This window comes from Mustelus asterias, chromosome 21 (assembly GCF_964213995.1).
Source record: "Mustelus asterias chromosome 21, sMusAst1.hap1.1, whole genome shotgun sequence".
NCBI lineage: Eukaryota > Metazoa > Chordata > Chondrichthyes > Carcharhiniformes > Triakidae > Mustelus > Mustelus asterias.
This window is the reverse complement of record NC_135821.1, coordinates 36,904,921-36,924,591: the sequence shown is the minus strand read 5'-3', so window position 1 is coordinate 36,924,591 and position 19,671 is coordinate 36,904,921. Positions and strand designations below refer to the sequence as shown.

General features: G+C 47.7%; 1 protein-coding gene across 4 annotated transcripts in view; it reads right to left on the bottom strand.

Annotated features, from left to right (window-relative positions):
* LOC144509221 (mitogen-activated protein kinase kinase kinase 5-like) overlaps positions 1-19,671 on the bottom strand; it is a 186,962-nt gene that overhangs the window by 10,482 nt on the left and 156,809 nt on the right. For 3 of the 4 annotated variants that reach the window (XM_078237733.1, XM_078237735.1, XM_078237736.1), the window contains 2 exons: positions 12,273-12,385; positions 6,939-7,015 (listed from right to left, as the gene is read on the bottom strand). In XM_078237733.1, the coding sequence (XP_078093859.1) occupies positions 6,939-7,015; positions 12,273-12,385 (190 nt within the window). The remainder of the gene's footprint in view (positions 1-6,938; positions 7,016-12,272; positions 12,386-19,671) is intronic. The other variant, XM_078237734.1, reaches the window with a different exon arrangement.

Here is a 19,671-nt window from a genome sequence, read left to right as displayed (position 1 = left end):
GGGAAGGTTTAACACGGATATCAGAAGGACGTATTTTACGCAGAGGGTGGTGGGGGCCTGGAATGCGCAGCCGGACAAGGTGGTGGAGGCGGACACACTGGGAACTTTTAAGACTTATCTAGATAGCCACATGAACGGAGTGGGAATGGAGGGATACAAAAGAATGGTCTAGTTTGGACCAGGGAGCAGCACGGACTTGGAGGGCCGAAGGGCCTGTTCCAGTGCTGTATTGTTCTTTGTTCTTTGTTCCGGGTGTATAATGGGATGCTGTAACTCAGGAAATGAAGTGGTGACTATTCACAGAATGACCGCGTGAGGGTTGATCTTCCCATCATGCCGTTTTGTAGGTTGCCAAGCTCTCAGTTGACAAATTGACCAAACGATGAAGTATTGAGCCATGCAGATAAGAAAGCTGATCCATCAACTGTGCCAATTTAACAGATTTCATTCAGCAGAGAATTTGCTATGAAATTGGTTACCCCTGGGCCAGGGAGGGGGACATCAGCCAATGTTTCTAATCTCGGTAGAAGCTTGTGTCCATGTTTAAAGCTCTGGCCATTCTTCCCCATGGCCAAACAGCCCACACACACTACCTATTGTAGATGTAGATGTGTACACAAGACACCAGGGGGAGGTACTGAGCACAGAGTCAATGGTTTCTGGAGCAGAAGGAGGGATAAAACAAACAGGCTCCATTAATCCCAAATAGTCGTGTCCGTGCTCAGAGAACGATTCTGAGGGGAGGGGTAATGTGAGTTCAGCTGTTGTTGATATCATTATTGATCTTGAGTCAGAGGTTGGTATGAAGGTTCACTGAGGGCATAGTGAGTTGCTGCATTACATGGGCAGCACGGTAGCACAGTGGCCTCACAGCGCCAGGAACACTGTCTGTGTGGAGTTTGCACATTCTCTCCGTGTCTGTGTGGGTTTCCTCCGGGTGCTCCAGTTTCCTCCCACAGTCCAAAGATCATCATAGAATCCCTACAGTGCAGAAGGAAGTCCATCGAGTCTGCACCAACCACAATCCCACCCAGGTCCTACTCCCATGACCCCACACATTTACCCTAGCTAGTCCCCCTGACACAAAGATGCTAAATTGCAACCTATGATGTGGAGATGCCGGCGTTGGACTGGGGTAAACACAGTAAAAAGTCTCACAACATCAGGTTAAATTCCAACAGGTTTATTTGGTAGCAAAAGCCATGAGCTTTCAGAGCGCTGCCCCTTCATCAGGTGAATAGGAGTTCTGTTCACAAACAGGGCATATAAAGGCACAAACTCAATTTACAGAATAATGGTTGGAATGCGAGTCTTTATGGGTAATCAAGTCTCAAAGGTACAGACAATGTGAGTGGAGAGAGGGTTAAGCGCAGGTTAAAGAGATGTGTATTGTCTCCAGCCAGGACAGTTAGTGAGATTTTGCAAGCCCAGGCAAGTTGTGGGGGTTACAGATAGTGTGACATGAACCCAAGATCCCGGTTGAAGCCGTCCTCTTGTGTGCGGAACTTGGCTATCAGTCTCTGCTCAGTGACTCTGCGCTGTCGTGTGTCGTGAAGGCCGCCTTGGAGAACGCTTATCCGAAGATCAGAGGCCGAATGCCCGTGACCGCTGAAGTGTTCCCCAAACGGAAGAGAATACTCTTGCCTGGTGATTGTCGAGCGGTGTTCATTCATCCGTTGTCATAGCGTCTGCATGGTCTCCCCAATGTACCATGCCTCGGGACATCCTTTCCTGCAGCGTATCAGGTAGACAACGTTGGCTGAGTTGCAAGTGTATGTACCGTGTACCTGGTGGATGGTGTTCTCACGTGAGATGATGGCATCCATGTCGATGATCCGGCACGTCTTGCAGAGGTTGCTATGGCAGGGTTGTGTGGTGTCGTGGTCACTGTTCTCCTGAAGGCTGCTGCGGACAATGGTCTGCTTGAGGTTGTGCGGTTGTTTGAAGGCAAGAAGTGGGGGTGTGGGGATGGCCTTGGCGAGATGTTCGTCTTCATCAATGACATGTTGAAGGCTCCGGAGAAGATAGCGTAGCTTCTCCGGTCCGGGGAAGTGCTGGCCGATGAAGGGTACTCTGTCCGCCATGTCCCGTGTTTGTCTACTGAGGAGGTCAGTGCGGTTTTTCACTGTGGCGCATCGGAACTGTCGATCGATGGAGTCGAGCGCCATATTCTGTTCTTATGACGGCATCTTTCAGCGTCTGGAGGTGTCTGTTGCGATTCTCTTCATCGAAGCAGATTCTGTGTATACGGAGGGCTTGTCCGTAGGGCACAACCTCAAACAGACCATTGTCTGCAGCAAACTACCCAGCCTTCAGGAGAACAGTGACCACGACACCACACAACCCTGCCACTGCAACCTCTGCAAGACGTGCCGGATCATCGACACGGATGCCATCATCTCACGTGAGAACACCATCCACCAGGTACACGGTACATACACTTGCAACTCGGCCAACGTTGTCTACCTGATACGCTGCAGGAAAGGATGTCCCGAGGCATGGTACATTGGGGAGACCATGCAGACGCTACGACAATGGACGAATGAACACCGCTCGACAATCACCAGGCAAGAGTGTTCTCTTCCTGTTGGGGAACACTTCAGCAGTCACGGGCATTCAGCCTCTGATCTTCGGGTAAGCGTTTTCCAAGGCGGCCTTCACGACACGCGACAACGCAGAGTCGCTGAGCAGAGACTGATAGCCAAGTTCCACTTACATGAGGACGGCCTCAACCGGGATCTTGGGTTCATGTCACACTATCTGTAACCCCCACGACTTGCCTGGGCTTACAAAATCTCACTAACTGTCCTGTCTGGAGACAATACACATCTCTTTAACCTGTGCTTAACCCTCTCTCCACTCACACTGTCTGTACCTTTGAGACTTGATTACCTGTAAAGACTCACATTCCAACCATTATTTTGTAAATTGAGTTTGTGTCTTTATATGCCCTGTTTGTGAACAGAACTCCCACTTACCAGATGAAGGGGCAGCGCTCCGAAAGCTAGTGGCTTGTGCTACCAAATAAATCTGTTGGACTTTAATCTGGTGTTGTGAGACTTCTTACAATCCAACCTAACCAGCACATCTTTGGACTGTGGGAGGAAACTGGAGCACCCGGAGGAAACCTACGCTTACACGGGGAGAATGTGCAAACTCCACACAGACAGTGACCCAAGGCCGGAAGTGAATCAGGGCACTGTGAGGTAGCTACCGTGCAGGTTAGGTAGATTGGACATGGTAAATTGCCTCTTAGTGACCAAAGATGTGTAGGTTAGAGGGGACTATTGGGGTAAATATGTGGGGTTATGGGGATAGGGCCTGGTTAAGATGCGCTGACAGAGAGTCAGTGCAGGCTCGATGGGCCAACTGGCTTCCTTCTGCACCGTAGGGATTCTATGATGTACAAGTGGAATATAACAGATGGATTTGAATGTGCTGTTTATGATATACAAACATTTGGCAAGTGCTATGGGTGGTGGATGGGCAGTGGGCAGGGGTGAGTGATGCAACCGTGAGTCATCCCTAGCTCACATATTGACAGAACAGAGTTGCCGGATCTCCGATAATGAACAGGGTCCAACTCAACTCAGGCACGAGGTGTGCCCATTTGGGTGGGATGGCAGAGGGCGACAGAGCGCTCCTTCTGAATAAAACTGTAGAAAAGAATTGGGGTAAATTCACTTAAAAAAAGAAATAGTTTGAAATCTCTGAAAGGCTGGTGACAGGTTCTGATGATTGAAAGGAGTAACAGATTAACTATCAGCTCCCCGCAATGGAGCCTGCACCCAGTCAGCTCTGCACTGGGTCTGAAGTCTGCCTGAAGAGCTCCCCATGAACCAGGGCAAGTTCTCTCCTTCCAAACCTCTCCAGCTCGTGTACGTGTGAGAGCCTGTGCCTAATTTTGTGAGTCTGAGTTCCTGACTGAACGATTATCCACTAGCAAGCCTCGTAAATCTGCGCACACCTTCCCCTGTCTCTTTCTCCATTATTGTGTGAGGGACAGAAGTTGGGAAAACTATCCTCATAGATCTGGGCTACTCCATCTGTGAGTTAAAACTTTGATCTCTGGGGAATAAAGTCCAACCGCTTGAGGTCAGATAGTATTTGGGAGGTAGATTGAGTCTGAGAGGCTGGTATGTGGTCCACGTAGGTACCAGCGACATAGGTAGAACAGGAACAGAGGTTCTGCTAAGGGGGTATGAACAGCTGGGAGCTAAATTAAAAAGCAGAACCAAAAAAGGGTAATAATCTCTGGATTACTAGCTGAGCCACAAGCTAATTGGCACAGAGTCAATAAGATTCAGGAGGTAAATGCGTGGCTCAAAGATTGGTGTGGGAGGAATGGGTTTGAATTCATGGGACATTGGCACCAGTAATGGGGAAAGAGGGGATCTGTTCCAATGGGACAGTCTTCATCTGAATCGTGCTGGGACCAGAGTCCTGGCGAATCGTATAACTAGGACTGTGAAGGGGGAGGGTTCAGTTGTCGGGAGAATTAAAAAATCAAAGTTAAAGTGCAGGTTAATGATGAGGACTTTCAACTAGTTAAAGGAGCCGAGGGCTCAGGAGAGGTGAGTAAAGTTCCCGGACCACGTAATAGAACTGAGAGTATAAAAGGTGGCAGGAATCTAACCTCAGGCAGAGCAAAAAAGGTGACAAGTATGAGAAGGGAGGTGGTCAATGCAGGACTGAGGGTGTTCTACCTAAATGCGCGCAGTATACGGAACAAGGTAAATGAGCTTGTTGCGCACGTTGAAATTGGCCGGTACGATGTTGTGGGCATCACAGAGATGTGGCTGCAAGGGGATCAGGGCTGGGATCTAAATATCCAAGAATATGTGTCCTATCGGAAGGACAGGCAGATGGGCAAAGGGGGTGGGGTTGTATTGTTAGTAAGGGATGAAGTTAAATCGATAGCAATAAGCAATATAATATCAGAAGGCATAGAATCTCTGTGGGTAGAGTTGAGGAATCGCAAAGGTAAAAAGACCCTGATGGGAGTTATGTACAGGCCCCCTAGCAGTAGTCAGGATATGGGGCAGAAAATAATCAGGAGATAGAAAAGGCTTATAAAAGCAATATTACAATAATCATGGGGAACTTCAATATGCAGGTGGACTGAGAAAATCAGGTAGGTAGTGGATCCCAAGAAAAGGAATTTGTGGAATGTCTAAGAGATGGTTTTTTTGGAGCAGCTTGTGACACAGCCTACTAGGGTGCAGGCAGTTCTGGATTTGGTGATGTGTAATGAGGCAAACTTGATTAGGGAACTGAAGGTGAAAGAACCCTTAGGGAGCAGTGACCACAATATGATAGAATTTATTCTGCAGTTTGAGAGGGAGAAGTTGGAATCAGATGTAACGGTATTACAATTAAATAAAGGTAACTACAAAGACATGAGGGAGGAGCTGGCCAGAGTTGATTGGAAAGGGAGCCTAGCAGGGAAGACAGTGGAACAGCAATGGCAGGAGTTTCTGGGGGTTATTTGAGAGGCACAACAGAAATTCATCCCAAGGAGAAGGAAACACGCTAAGGGAATGACGAGGCATCCATGGCTGATGAGGGAAGTCAAGGACAGCATAAAAACAAAAGAGAAAAAGCGTACAAAGTGATGAGGATTAGTGGGAAGCCAGAGGATTGGGAAGAGTTTAAAAGCGAGCAGAGGACAACTAAAAAAGCAATAAGGGGGGGGAGGATGAAAGATGAGTGTAAACTAGCTAGTAATATAAAAGAAGATAGGAAGAGTTTTTTTCAATATATAAAAGTAAGAGAGAGGCAAAAATAGACATTGGACCTCTGGAAAATGAGGCTGGAGAAGTAATAATAGGAAACAAAGCAATGGCAGAGGAACTGAATAGTAACCTTGCATCAGTCTTCACGGTGGAAGACACCAATGGGATGCCAGAGCTCCAGGAGAGTCAGGGAGCACAGGAGAGTGCAGTGGCCATCACTAAGGAGAAGGTTCTGGGGAAACTGAAAGGTCTGAAGGTGGATAAGTCACCTGGACCGGATGGACTACACCCCAGGGTTCTAAAAGAGATAGCTGAGGGTGCCAGAGGACTGAAAAGTAGCCAATGTAACACCGCTGTTTAAGAAGGGAGGGAGGCAGCAGATGGGAAATTATAGGCCGGTTAGCCTGACTTTGGTCATTGGCAAGATTTTAGAGTCCATTATTAAAGATGAGATTGCGGAGTACTTGGAAGTGCATGATAAAATAGGACTGAGTCAGCATGGCTTCGTCAAGGGGAGGTCATGTCTGACAAATCTGTTAGAGTTCTTTGAGCAGGTAACAAGGAAGTTAGATAAAGGAGAGCCATTGGACGTGATTTATTTAGATTTCCAGAAGACTTTTGACAAGGTGCCGCGTAGGAGACTGTTAAATAAGTTAAGTGCCCATGGTGTTAATCCTGGCATGGATAGAGGATTGGCTGACTGGCAGAAGGCAGAGAGTGGGGATAAAAGGGTCTTTTTCAGGATGGCAGCCGGTGACTAGTGGTGTGCCTCAGGGGTCGGTGCTGGGACCACAACTTTTCACAGTATACATTAACGATTTGGAAGAAGAACATGACAGCCAAGAGTTACACAGCAAGATTCCACACGAAGATTCCACACGCAGCATTGAGATAAAGGATTAGGCAATCTGATTGTAGGGAGATTGGTTAAGGATTAAATACCGAGTACTGAGTGAATATTGTGCTTTTCTTTTAATACCGAATCAGAGCCAGAAGTGACAGAGGAGTCCTCTGTTTGACATTGCCTCTGACAGTGCAGCACTCCCTCGGTACAAGCACTGGAGTGCCAGCCTGGATTACCTGCTCAAGTCTCTGGTTTCTGACTCAGACCCAAGAACCTTACAACTGAGCCCAGCTCACCCGGAACAGGAAGCTCGCACTGTAATTCAGGGCTATGAACAGTGTCGCAGTCACAGCGTTTACCTTATCTGGACGTACATCAAATCATCCCTTGTCACGTCATTCAGAAGGTTGTGCAGTGTGTAACCATTGGCTATAATCTGTAACGTGAGCATAGTAAAAAAACATGTGAGCCAACATTACATTGCCATGTAACCCTCACAGCTGCTTCTGACCCCATGTTCTCCCTGACCCCTTCCTCCTCCCTCCTGAGGTCATTGAGTCCTTGCCTGGTTGCCGTTTTAGGAACCCTAACATCCTCTGGTAACTCCCACCAAGTAGCCATTAGACCAAGCTGGCACTGTCAGTGGGTATGTGCCGTCAGAACCATCACGGCTGAAACCAACAATGGGCGGAATTCTCCGGCCATTCACGCCCCGCCATTGCTGCCAGCGAGAATGGAGAATTTGGCACTCAGCAGGATCTTCATTCACTGCAGCGGGACTGGAGAATCCAAGTCGGGGAGGAGGTCGGGAAATCCCGGTCAATGTCTTCACTTGGCACCTGTGCAGGTGGAGGGGTCACTGCGCACAGTCAGAATGATTCTCAAAGTCGCTGAATGGAGGACCCTGGCTGAGAGCGGGAACATTCGATCAAGAACTGAACTGGGTCCGTGTGGCTCAGTAACTCGCTGCTGTGGATAGTCTGAATACTGGAGGAGTTCAGAGCCTGGCCACATTCTATCATCAGCCAATAACAACATGCACAGACTCATTGCCTCCCTGCCACTGGGTAAACAGGGCAAGTACCAACTAACCTTCCCACCTGAGACACTTTCCACATCAGACCCAGCGTTCACACCTAGCATCTACTCCAAGTACTGATTCTCCATAGACGCTGTCAGACCTGCTGAGATTTTCCAGCATTTTCTGTTTCAGATTCCAACATCTGCAGTATTTTGCTTTTATCTACTCCCAAGTGGGCGGGTTTCCAAGTGAACTCATTGAATTAGTAATCCAATTAGTGATGTAGTTCAGATGGGCACTGACTGAGATGAAATCTTAGGTCAGAGGCTGGCAACTCTGCGGCGAGTAACTCACCTCCTGGCCTTCCAAAGCAAGTCCACCATTTACAAAGCACAAGTCAGGAGTGTGATGGAATACTCTCCACTTGTCTGGATGAGTGCAGCTCCCATAACACTCACGAAGCTCAACACCATCCAGTACAAAGCAGCTCTCTTGATTACTACCCCATCCACCACCTTCAATATCCACTCCCTCCATCACTCAGACACAGTGGCAGCAATGTGTACCATCTAAAGATGCACTGCAGTAACTCACCAAGAGTCTTTCAACAGCACCTTCCAAATCCACGATTACTAACATCTAGAAGGACAAGGGCAGCAGAGATCTGGGAAAAGCAGCAATTGCAAGTTCCTCTCCAAGTCCCTCACCATCCTGACCTGGAAATATATCACCGTTCCTTCACTATCACTGGGTCAAAATCATGGAAATTCCTCCCTATCAGCACTGTGGGTGTACCTATGCCTGGGGACTGCAGCGGTTCAAGAAGGCAGTTCACCACCACCTTCTCAAGGGCAATTAGGGATGGGCAATAAATGCTGGTCTAGCCAGTGTCCTGTGAATGGACTAAAAAAAAATGTCTGGCTCACCAAACCACTGGATATAGCTGGACAGTAGCTGCCCTTGTCAATGGGTAAAGCTTTCTTCTTTAAATGGAGCCGTGAAAATTCAATTAAACAGCAAACCCCTCCGGGAACTGTTAGCATTGACTTTGTGTGCAAACATTTTTGATGCAAGGATTGTAGATTTTTTCCAGTACATTAATAAAGCTGCCTAAAGGTCTGGGAGTGCTGAGAGTGTGTGATATACACATCATCAGTCATACAACATACGTCTGAGAATTTCAGTGTTTATTCACAGCTTGTTGCATTGCCTCAGGCTTCACTGAACAAAGCAGAACTTGATTTTACAATACTGTATTGTCATGATAAATACATGTCATCTGTATCCCAGCGAATCAGCAACTCTGAGTGGCTTAAGGCCAGGAGGAACGCAAGCATTTAGTGAGTGCACTATCCAATCCATTGCCTGCCAGTGTTGGCAATCGTGCAGCAAGCAACAAGGATCAATCTCCAACACAAAGCACAAGCACGGTGGCACAGTGGTTAGCACTGCTGCCTCACAGCGCCAGGGACCCGGGTTCAATTCCAGCCTTGGGTCACTGTCCACGCGGAGTCTGCATGTTCTCCCCATGTCTGCGTGGGTTTCCTCCAGGTGCTCTGATTTCCTCCCACAGTCTGAAAGACGTGCTGGTTAGGAGTATTGGCCGTGCTAAATTTTCCCTCAGTGTACCCGAACAGGCGCCGGAGTGTGGTGACTGGGGAATTTTCACAGTAACTTCATCGCAGTGTTAATGTAAGCCTACTTGTGACACTAATAAATAAACTTTAAACTTAGAAAGCCGTTAAACAGTGTTACCGATCACTGATGGATCAGTTAGCGTAGAAACCCAGGTATACATTCTGGAAGTTGTAGTTAGGTGAAGATTTGAGCAATGACTCAGTCTATCTCGATGTTTTTAAACAGGAGAGGTGAATGGAGAATCGGGGGAACCTGCCATCAGCTAACTGGGGGTGTCATGGAATAAGCAATGTTGGGAATAGCCAGCAGGTCAGGCAGAATCTGCGGAGCGAGAAACAGAGTTAACGGCTCACATTGATGATCTTTCATTAGGAGTGTGAAGGTTCCGGTTTAAAATGGCCGTCTTCCCTAATTTCTCTGCTTTTTCACTATCTTTGTCAATCACATTTATTCACTTCCTCCTCCAGCCTTTATTGTTGGCTTTCCCCCATTCCTTCGGCTTTCTGCTTGCATCCTCTCTCTCTCTCTCTCCACAGAGATAACGGTGCCCCTGAAGTTCACTCAATTCCCTTTCTAGCAGAGGGACAGCAGTGTGTAGGCCGGCCTGGGCACTGGAGCTTTGAGCCAGAGGTACACCAGCTTCAACAGGAGAGAACTCAGAGAGTCGACGGGCAGAACATTTCAGGACCACCTCAATGGCTTTGCGCATGGTGGTGATGGTACCAAAACTCCTGCCACATAGAACATTACAGTGCAGTACAGGCCCTTCGGCCCTCGATGTTGCGCCGACCAGTGGAACCAATCTAAAGCCCCTCTAACCTACACTATTCCAATATCATCCATATGTTTATCCAATAACCATTTGAATGCTCTTAATGTTGACTACTGCTGCAGGCAGGGCATTCCACGCCCTTACTACTCTCTGAGTAAAGAACCTACCTCTAACATCTGTCCTATATCTCTCACCCCTCAATTTAAAGCTATGTCCCCTCGTGCTAGCCATCACCATCTGAGGAAAAAGGCTCTCACTATCCACCCTATCTAATCCTCTGATCATCTTGTATGCCTCTATTAAGTCACCTCTTAACCTTCTCTCTAACGAAAACAACCTCAAGCCCCTCAGCCTTTCCTCATACGATTTTCCCACCACACCAGGCAACATCCTGGTAAATCTCCTCTGCACCCTTTCCAACACTTCCACATCTTTCCTATAATACGGCGACCAGAACTGTACACAATACTCCAAATGCGGCCGCACCAAAGTTTTGTACAGTTGCAGCATGACCTCCTGGCTCCGAAACTCAATCCCTCAACCAATAAAAGCTAACACACCGCACACCTTCTTAACAACCCTATCAACCTGGGTGCCAACTTTCAGGGATCTATGCACATGGACACCCAGGTCCCTCTATTCATCCACACTACCAAGTATCTTACCATTAGCCCAGTACTCTGTATTCCTGTTACTCCTTCTAAAGTGAATCACCTCACACTTATCCGCATTAAACTCCATTTGCCACCTCTCAGCCCAGCTCTGCAGCTTATCTAGCTGTCTGAAACTTTACAAAGTAGAGTCCCATGTGACCTGCTCACCCTAATTGAGGCCCTTAAGTTAGCAATTAATGGCTGCTTAAGAGCTGCTTTTCCAGTCAGCTGCAATTCCGAGGCCGGCGGGAGAAGGTTAGGGATGGGGCTGGAAGACTGGCAGGCTACAATGCTCGTGCCTCAGGTGGGAAGGAGAGGGAAGGGGGTGCTCTCTCACATGCACCCCCCCCCCCCCAATCCTCTCCCGCACCCTCGCCAGAGGCTTCCTCCCTTGTCCTTTACACCCCGCCCCTTGATTCCCTAACCAGCCCCCACCACGCCATGCCAGCCCTCCCGTCTCCACCGGGATTTCCCGGTATTGGCCCTAGCTTTCTGTGACTGAGAGTCTGGGGGCCACCTGTGGCGTCAGGAATGGCTGCTGCTCCGCTCTCTGAGGCAGGGCTTTCTCCTGAGTGAGGGGCGAAAGGCCCACCTCCAGCAATTCATTCTCCACAGAGCCTGAACCGACTGCGGGGTTGCTGTCAAATTTTCTGTCCCACCCATTATGATTCCCGGGGCAGGCAGGATGGGAAAATTCTTCCCAGAAACAAAAAACGCTGGAAAATCTCAGCAGACCTGACAGCATCTGTGGAGATAGAACAGAGCCAACATTTCTTGAGTCTTGATGTGGAGATGTTGGCATTGGACTGGGATGGGCACAGTAAGAAGTCTCACAACACGAGGTTAAAGTCCAACAGGTTTACTTGGAATCAAGAGCTTTTGGAGCACTGCTCCTTCTTCAGGTGAGTGGAGATAGGTTCACAAACACGGCATATATAGGCAAAGACACAATTGCAAGATAATTAAAGAGTGGAACACGAGTCTTTACAGGTAATCAAGTCTTTACAGGTACAGACAGTGCGAGTGGAGAGAGGGATAATCACAGGTTAAAGAGGTGTGAATTGTCTTAAGCCAGGACAGTTAGTAAGATTTTGCAAGCCCAGGCCAAATGGTGTACGTGTAATCCCCACCATACAGCCTGGGCTTGCAAAATCTTACTAACTGTCCTGGCTTAAGACAATTCACACCTCTTTAACCTGTGATTATCCCTCTCTCCACTCGCACTGCCTGTGCCTGCAAAGACTTGATTATCTGAAAAGACTCGCGTTCCAATCTTTAATTATCTTGCAATTGTGTCTCTGCCTATATATGCCGTGTATGTGAAACCAGCTCGTCGCTCACCTAATGAAGGAGCAGCGCTCCGAAAGCTCATGATTCCAAATAAACCTGTTGGACTTTAACCTGATGTTGAGAGACTGGATGACCAACTTGAAACGTTGGCTCTGGTCTCTCTCTCCACAAATACTGTCAGATCTGCTGAGATTTCCAGAATTTTCTGTTTTTCTTCCCTTCCAGTGAATGATGTCATGCTGATATCCCTGAAAAGCATCTGACAATGTCCCCCATTATAATCTCCGAACACTCTGCACAAACCAGAAATATTTCTTACCTTGTCAATCGTTCGTTGATTGACTTGCTTTGTCGATAGCCACTGTGTAAGCTCTTCAGTTTCGGAATCCACAGGAGTCGTAGGGGAGTCACAAAGTGCAATTGAAACGGCTTCTGGTTAAGAACATGGAAGAGAACTTTAACAAGCTGCTCTTACCAAATTCCATTCACACGGTTCATAGAAAGAGGTCGGATTTCCAAACTGAACTCAAACAGGGACGATCAAGAAACCTGACCTTCTCTTGATCAATCTCCAACCCATCCCTCTGTCCGATGTTGCTTCAACTCATGTATCCGTTCAGTTCAAAGATGTTTCTAGCCTGTATCCAAAGAGCTAAAGAAGGATCCTAAAGATTTTGGAGGTGATCTTACCAAAAATATTCTAAGTGACGAACGAGCGTGAAAATGGGAGACAATCGCACCATTTTTTTGAGCGAGTTAAAAATCAATTCTCACCTCAGTTTGAGGAAAAAAGGAAGCAAGTTCCGTTTCCTGCCAGCAGGGGGGAGGATGTGGGGCCCAAGCTGGCCGAAAGCCAGCAGGTTGCAGCCGAGGGTGCCATTGCACTTGTGCAGATCTCTCTGTTCCAGCACAGAGCAGAGAGGTATGTCAGTCACTTTCCCCCAGCTTCTGCTGGCCTCCGATCACCCCCCGCCTGCTATTGCCGCCCTCCATAGCTGATCCCTCAAAGGGCACACCCCCCCTCCCCCGATCTCATGGTTGCTGGGGGGGGGGGGGGGGGGGGGGGGGGGGGGCGGTCTCAATGGCCTCCGGTCTAACTGGCGAGGCCATCACGACTGGTCACCCTTGATGTGGGCCACACATGACCCTTGGCAGTGAGGACCTTCACCGGTGAGGCCACAAAGGCGAGTGAGCCCGTCGATTGCGTCCCCGGCTCCCTTGTAATATTTAAATTTAAATATTACAATCAGCCTCAGCCTGATCTCGCCAGATGTCTGGTGTCGGTAAGATCGTGAGTGGCGGGAGGTCAGGCACGAACTCGATTTTTCAGGTCTCTCGCGATCTTACTGGCTCACCCCACCCATCGACCGGCAGGACGACAAGGTAAGATCGCCCCCTTTCTTGTCTCTTTTTCACTGCTCAACTCAGCTCTCTTGAATTTTGGCCAATCTCTCCGAAGCTAACATTTCACCGAAATCAATTAATTACCCACAAATCTTCAATGATGTCAATCGAAGTCGTCTCTTTTCCAAAGAGAACAAGTTTGATATCCTTAACGCTGCCATAATTATAACTTGGGTTCTGAACACCCAGAATCCTGGCTTCCTACCATCCAAACCATCTCAGGGGCATTGATATTCGTCCCATGAATCTGTCCATGAATAATCCAGAGGGGCAAGTCATTAAACAAGAATGATTAAAGAAAACTATTGGTAATTGTCGCTCAGATCCACCCAATCCAAACTGACCCTATTTGAATATTTAGGACTGGATGAAAATCCTTCTGGTCCCCACCTTTTCTCTCGTTCCAGCTCACATTTCCTCTGGCTAAGAACATTCCCAGATCTCCTCCCAATGCTGCCCCCTGTCTGCCGCCCGAGTGACAGCAGCAACAATGGCCCTGCCCTTAATCACCTCTCACTGCTGGGAAGTGGGGCTGAGCAGAGGACAAGATTTTGGCCCTATGTAACATCAGCTGTAACCTGGAGAAGCATCAAAGCCTTGCCCTTCCCTTGTGCCCCTGCCCTGAGAGCCACTTGAACATTGGAAATGTTCAGAACTCGGTGCATTTCACAAGAAAGATTAACGTAGATCCTCACCCTTCCTTTGTGGGGTGCAACAACATTTGTGTGGCATCAGGAACTCATCAACTGCTCCCTAACATGCTCCAACAGCGACAGTACAGGAGAAGAAAGGACTGAAAAACAGACTACTGCAATGTAGTGAATGAGATTAAACCCAAACAACTGAGATTAAACCCAAACAACTGAGATTAAACCCAAACAACTGAGACTAAACCCAAACAACTGAGATTAAACCCAAATAACTGAGATTAAACCCAAACAACTGAGACTAAACCCAAACAACTGAGATTAAACCCAAACAACTGAGATTAAACCCAAACAACTGAGATTAAACCCAAACAATGGTGAGAGGGGAGAGATACAAAAGTGTCCAGAGGGGCAATTTGTTCACACAGAGGGTGGTGTCAGGAACAAGCTGCCAGAGGTAGTAGTAGAGGCGGGTACAATTTTGACTTTTAAAAAGCATTTAGATAGTTACATGAATAAAATGGGTATAGAGGGATATGGGCCAAATGTGGGCAATTGTGATTATTTTAGTGGTTTAAAAAAAAGGGCGGCATGGACAAGTTGGGCTGAAGGGCCTGTTTCCATGTTGTAAACCTCTATGACTCTATCATAGAATCATAGAAGAATCATTGAAACCCTGCAGTGCAGAAGGAGGCTATTCGGCCCATCGAGTCTGCACCGACCACAATCCCACCCAGGCCCTACCCCCACATATTTTACCCGCTAATCCCTCTAACCTACACATCCCAGGACTCTAAGGGGCAATTTTTAACCTGGCCAATCAACCTAACCCGCACATCTTTGGACTGTGGGAGGAAACCGGAGCACCCGGAGGAAACCCACGCAGACACGAGGAGAATGTGCAAACTCCACACAGACAGTGACCCGAGCCGGGAATCGAACCCAGGACCCTGGAGCTGTGAAGCAGCAGTGCTAACCACTGTGCTACCGTGCCGCCCCAGGTATCCTCCAGGACAATATTTTCTTTGAAAATATGGAAGGCCACTGCATTTTCTGGACAATGGAAACTGAGCTAGATTTGTTTTAGAAGGGTCACAAATTCATCTGGGACTGTGAACAAGAATGCCTTTTCTAGGAAAGTACTTAAATTAACGAGCACGGCCCTCGAAAAGGGAGAGATGGTTTATTCAAACTGCAATTACTTTAACTGATGGGAAAAAAACCGGTTTGAAGCCAAACGCTACGGATTTACTGGATATCACCTGACAAAAATAAGCTTTAAGTTATGAACTTTAAAAAAAAACTCAATAGAGACTGAACAGAGAAAGTAAAAAATTGTCCAGCTCACATTCTCCTTGTCTTGCCTGCAATAAAGTGGATATCAGTATCTGGCTAGGAATTCTTTTGGAAACCTGAGGGGCTGAGACAAGGAGGATTGATCTGGCTCTATGTTTCTCCAAGCCAAAGCTCCATTGGTGAGAACCTCCTGGCATCTACTGGGACCAGCAATCTGAGTTCACATCAGGGAGCTCCAGATCAACAGCATTGAAACCCTGCAAATGTTATCCGTTTTTAAAAAATCAATCCTTTTTCAACTCCCTTCTTTCAGAAACCCTATTGTCTGTGTGTGTGTCCATGTGTGTGTGTCCGTGTGTGTGTGTCCGTGTGTGTCCGTCCGTGTGTGCGTCTCCGCGTGTGTGTGTCAGTGTGTGTGCCTGTATGTGTCCCCGTGTGTGCGTCTCCGCGTGTGTCCCCCCGCATGTGTCCCCCCACGTGCGTCCCCACGTGTGTGTACGTCCCCGCGTGTGCCCCCCCGCGTGCGTCCCCGCGTGTGTGTTTCCCCACGTGTGTGTGTTTCCCCGCGTGTGTCCCCGCGTGTGTGTGTTTCCCCGCGTATGTGTCCCTGCGTGTGTGTCTCCGCGCGTGTCCCCGCACGTGTCTGTGCTCGCGTGCCTGCGCGCGTGTGTTCGCGCCTGTGTCTCCGCGCGTGTGTCGGCGTGTGTGTCCACGCGTGTGTGTCCACACGTGTCCGCACATGTGTGTCCGCACGCGTGTGTGTCCGCGCGCGCGTGTCTCCGCGCCTGTGTCTCCGCGCGTGTGTCCGTGCGCGTGTCCACGTGCGTGTCCACGTGTGTCCGCGCGCGCCTGTCTCCGCGCGTGTATCCACTCGTGTGTGTCCGCGCGCGTGTCCGCGCCTGTCCGCGTGTGTGTCCGCGTGTATGTGTGTCCGTGCGTGTGTCCACACGTGTGTGTGTCCGTGTGTGTGTCCGCGTGTGTTGGGGTATTTTAAGAGGGATTGATAGTTGCACTGCCAGATTACAAATCGTGTGTCAACCAATTCTTGCAACTTGTTTTAAAACATAAGTTCCATTTATAATAAATCAATTATTCCAAGTTGATTAAAAGAAGTTGATTAAAGTCTTTTTTATACTGGGTCCATTATGCTATCCCTTTGACTGATTGGTCAACATTGACCTCAATCTGCAAACTCAGCTGTGGTCAGAAAGTATCCAGTGGCACCACGCCATCTTTAAAGTTTATTTTTATTGTCACAAATAGGCTTACATTAACACTGCAATGAAGTTACTGTGAAAATCCCCCAGTTGCCACACTCCAGTGCCTGCGGGAGAATTTAGCACGGCCAATGCATCTAAGCAACACGTCTTTCAGACTGTGGGAGGAAGCCCACGCAGACACGGGGAGAACGTACAGACTCCGCACAGTCACCCAAGCCAGGAATTGAACCCGGGTCCATGGCACTGTGAGGCAGCAATGCTAACCACTGTGCCAATCTTAAACCTTTAATAATTGGGGAGGTGATGGCCTAGTGGTATTATCGCTCGACTATTAATCCAGAAACTCAGCTAATATTCTGGGGTACCAGGTTCAAATCCTGCCATGGCAGATGGTGGAATTTGAATGCAACAAAAAATATCTGGAATTAAGAATCTACTGATGACCATGAAACCATTGTCAATTGTCAGAAAAACCATCTGGTTCACTAATGTCCTTGAGGGAAGAAAATCCGCCATCCTTACCTGGTCTGGCCTACATGTGACTCCAGAGCCACAGCAATGTGGTTGACTCTCAACTGTCCTCGGAAATGGCCTAGCAAGCTACTCAGTTGTAACAATCGCTACAAAATCTCAACAAAGAAATGAAACTGGATGGACTACCTGCCATCAACCTAGGAAATATAATTGCCATTCCTTCACAGTCACTGGGTCAAAATTCCAGAATTCCCTCCCTAACGGCATTGTGGGTCTATGCACAGCACATGGACTGCAGTGATTCAAGAAGGCAGCTCATCACCACCTTCTCAAGGGCAACTAAGGAAGGGCAATAAATGCTGGCCAGCCAGCGACGCCCATGTCCCACGAATGAATTAGAAAAAAGACATTATTTCAAAGAAGAGGAGAGATTCCTCCCCCAGGATGGTTTCTATGAAAATGGAGACAACTCACTGGTCCATTCCTCCTCTCACTCTTTTGTGATGCTTTATGCATCAGAATATAAATACCCATCATTCACCTGGAGCTATGTCATCTCCTGGGAGACGCAAAGAAAAATCGATTGGATGTTCCTCTCCAATCCTCTTAAAGTAATCAAAACAAGTCCAGAAGATCACATTGGCTCTGATTACCGAGCAGGAATCTTACCCTCAGTTACACCGTGATCTCCACGCCAACCAGAGATAGTCCAGCTCTCACCCAAAGGAATTCAATTGATTAGTGTTCACTGTGTGAGCTGACAACCATTAGAAACATAGAAACTAGAAGCAGGAGTAGGCCATTCGGCCCTTTGAACCTGCTCCGCCATTAGTTTTGATCATGACTGATCATCAAATTCAATATCTTGATCCCCTTCCCCCCAAAACCCCAAGAGCTATTGCTAATTTCTTCTTGAAATCAGACAACATTTTGACCTCAACTACTTTCTGTGGCAGCGAATTCCACACATTCACCACGCTTTGGGTGAAGAAATTTCTCCTCCCCTCAGTTCTAAAAGGTTTACCCCTTATCCTCAAACTATGACCCGAGTTCTGGACTCTCCCAACATCAGGAACATTCTCTCTGAATCTACCCTGTCTAACCCTGTTAGAATTTTATAAGTTTCTATAAGATTCCTCTCACTCTTCTAAACTCCAGTGAATACAATACTAACCGACTTAGTCTCTCCTCATATGACAGACCTGCCATCCCAAGAACCGGCCTGGTGAACCTTCGGTATACACCCTCTATAGTAAGGACATCCTTCCTCATGTAAGGACAGTGTCCACCAGGTAACCAAGAACCATCCAACATCCAACTTGGTTTGACTCTTATTCAACTTGTGAGCAAGACGCTGGTCTTCCTTAACCAATCCATTTGAAACAATTGGGCCACATGTATATAACCCAGTGACCTCACTATTTTATAAACTTCACTCAACTTCTCCATAAGGCTATGCTTCTCTGAGGGATAGAAATGTAGCTCATTGAGCCTCTCTGGGAATTAATCTTGTAGTCCTCTTCATCCGCCTTTCCAAACACTCAGTATCACTCCATTATACAAAGCTGGGCACACTACTTTCATCGAGGCCTAAAGTCTTGATACAAGGACAAATGATTTACCTTTGTTGAATTAAAAAACAATGTTTGCATTGAGTGCAGGCATTGGTCTTTTGGAAGTTTGCTTTCTTCTCATCTTTGTTAGCCCACGTGTTCTTAAAATATACCAAATGTCATGTCCTCAGGACTGTTCAAAGCACTCTGCAGCCCATTAAGTACTTGTGAAGTGTAGTCACTTTGTAACATAGGCAAATGTTAAAGCCAATTTGTGCAAAGCTGGCTCCCAAAATTGCAATAAACGACCATATAATCCATTTTTAAATGCTCATGAGGTAAATATTAGGCAGAACACTCTGGAGAACTCACCCACTCTTTTTTCAATAGTATTCCAGAATCTTTCACACCCACCCGATTTGATTTAATGTCCTGTCTAACCCCTGCACTTCCGCAGGACCATATTAAGATTTTAGAATCAAAGAATCCTACAGTGCAGAAGGAAGCCATTTGACTCATCGAGTCTGCACCAACCACAATCCCACCCAGGCCCTATCCCCATGCATTTACCGTAGCTAGCTCCCCCTGTCACTCAGGGGCAATTTAGCATAGCCAATCTACCTAACCCGCACATCTTTGGACTGTGGGAGGAAACCAGAGCACCTGGAGGAAACCCACGCAGACATGGGGAGAATGCGCAGACTCCACGCAGGCAGTGAACAAGCCTGGAATCGAACCCGGGTTCCTGGCACTGTGAGGCAGCAGTGCTAACCACTGTGCCACCATGCCGCCCAAACGTCAATCAAACACTGAAGGGGACATTCAGATTTGAACCAACAACCTCTTGATCTCCAGTCGAATGTTCTATCACTGAGCCATAGCCTCTCAGCTTGCTTGAATTATATGCCAGAATGGGGCAATTTGATATTGGGACAAATTGACATTGGGTCATTCTTGGGTGGCACAGAATTCCCTGGCCTAGAGAATCTTCTGTTCCCAGGTCCCTTTCAATATTTCATCCCAAAAAATAGATCTTATCCTCCTGCTTTATCCTTACCCCTTGTTCCCATCCTTCACGGTCGCACCCCTGAGACCTGCAGTTTTCTCCCTGAGGAAACATACCC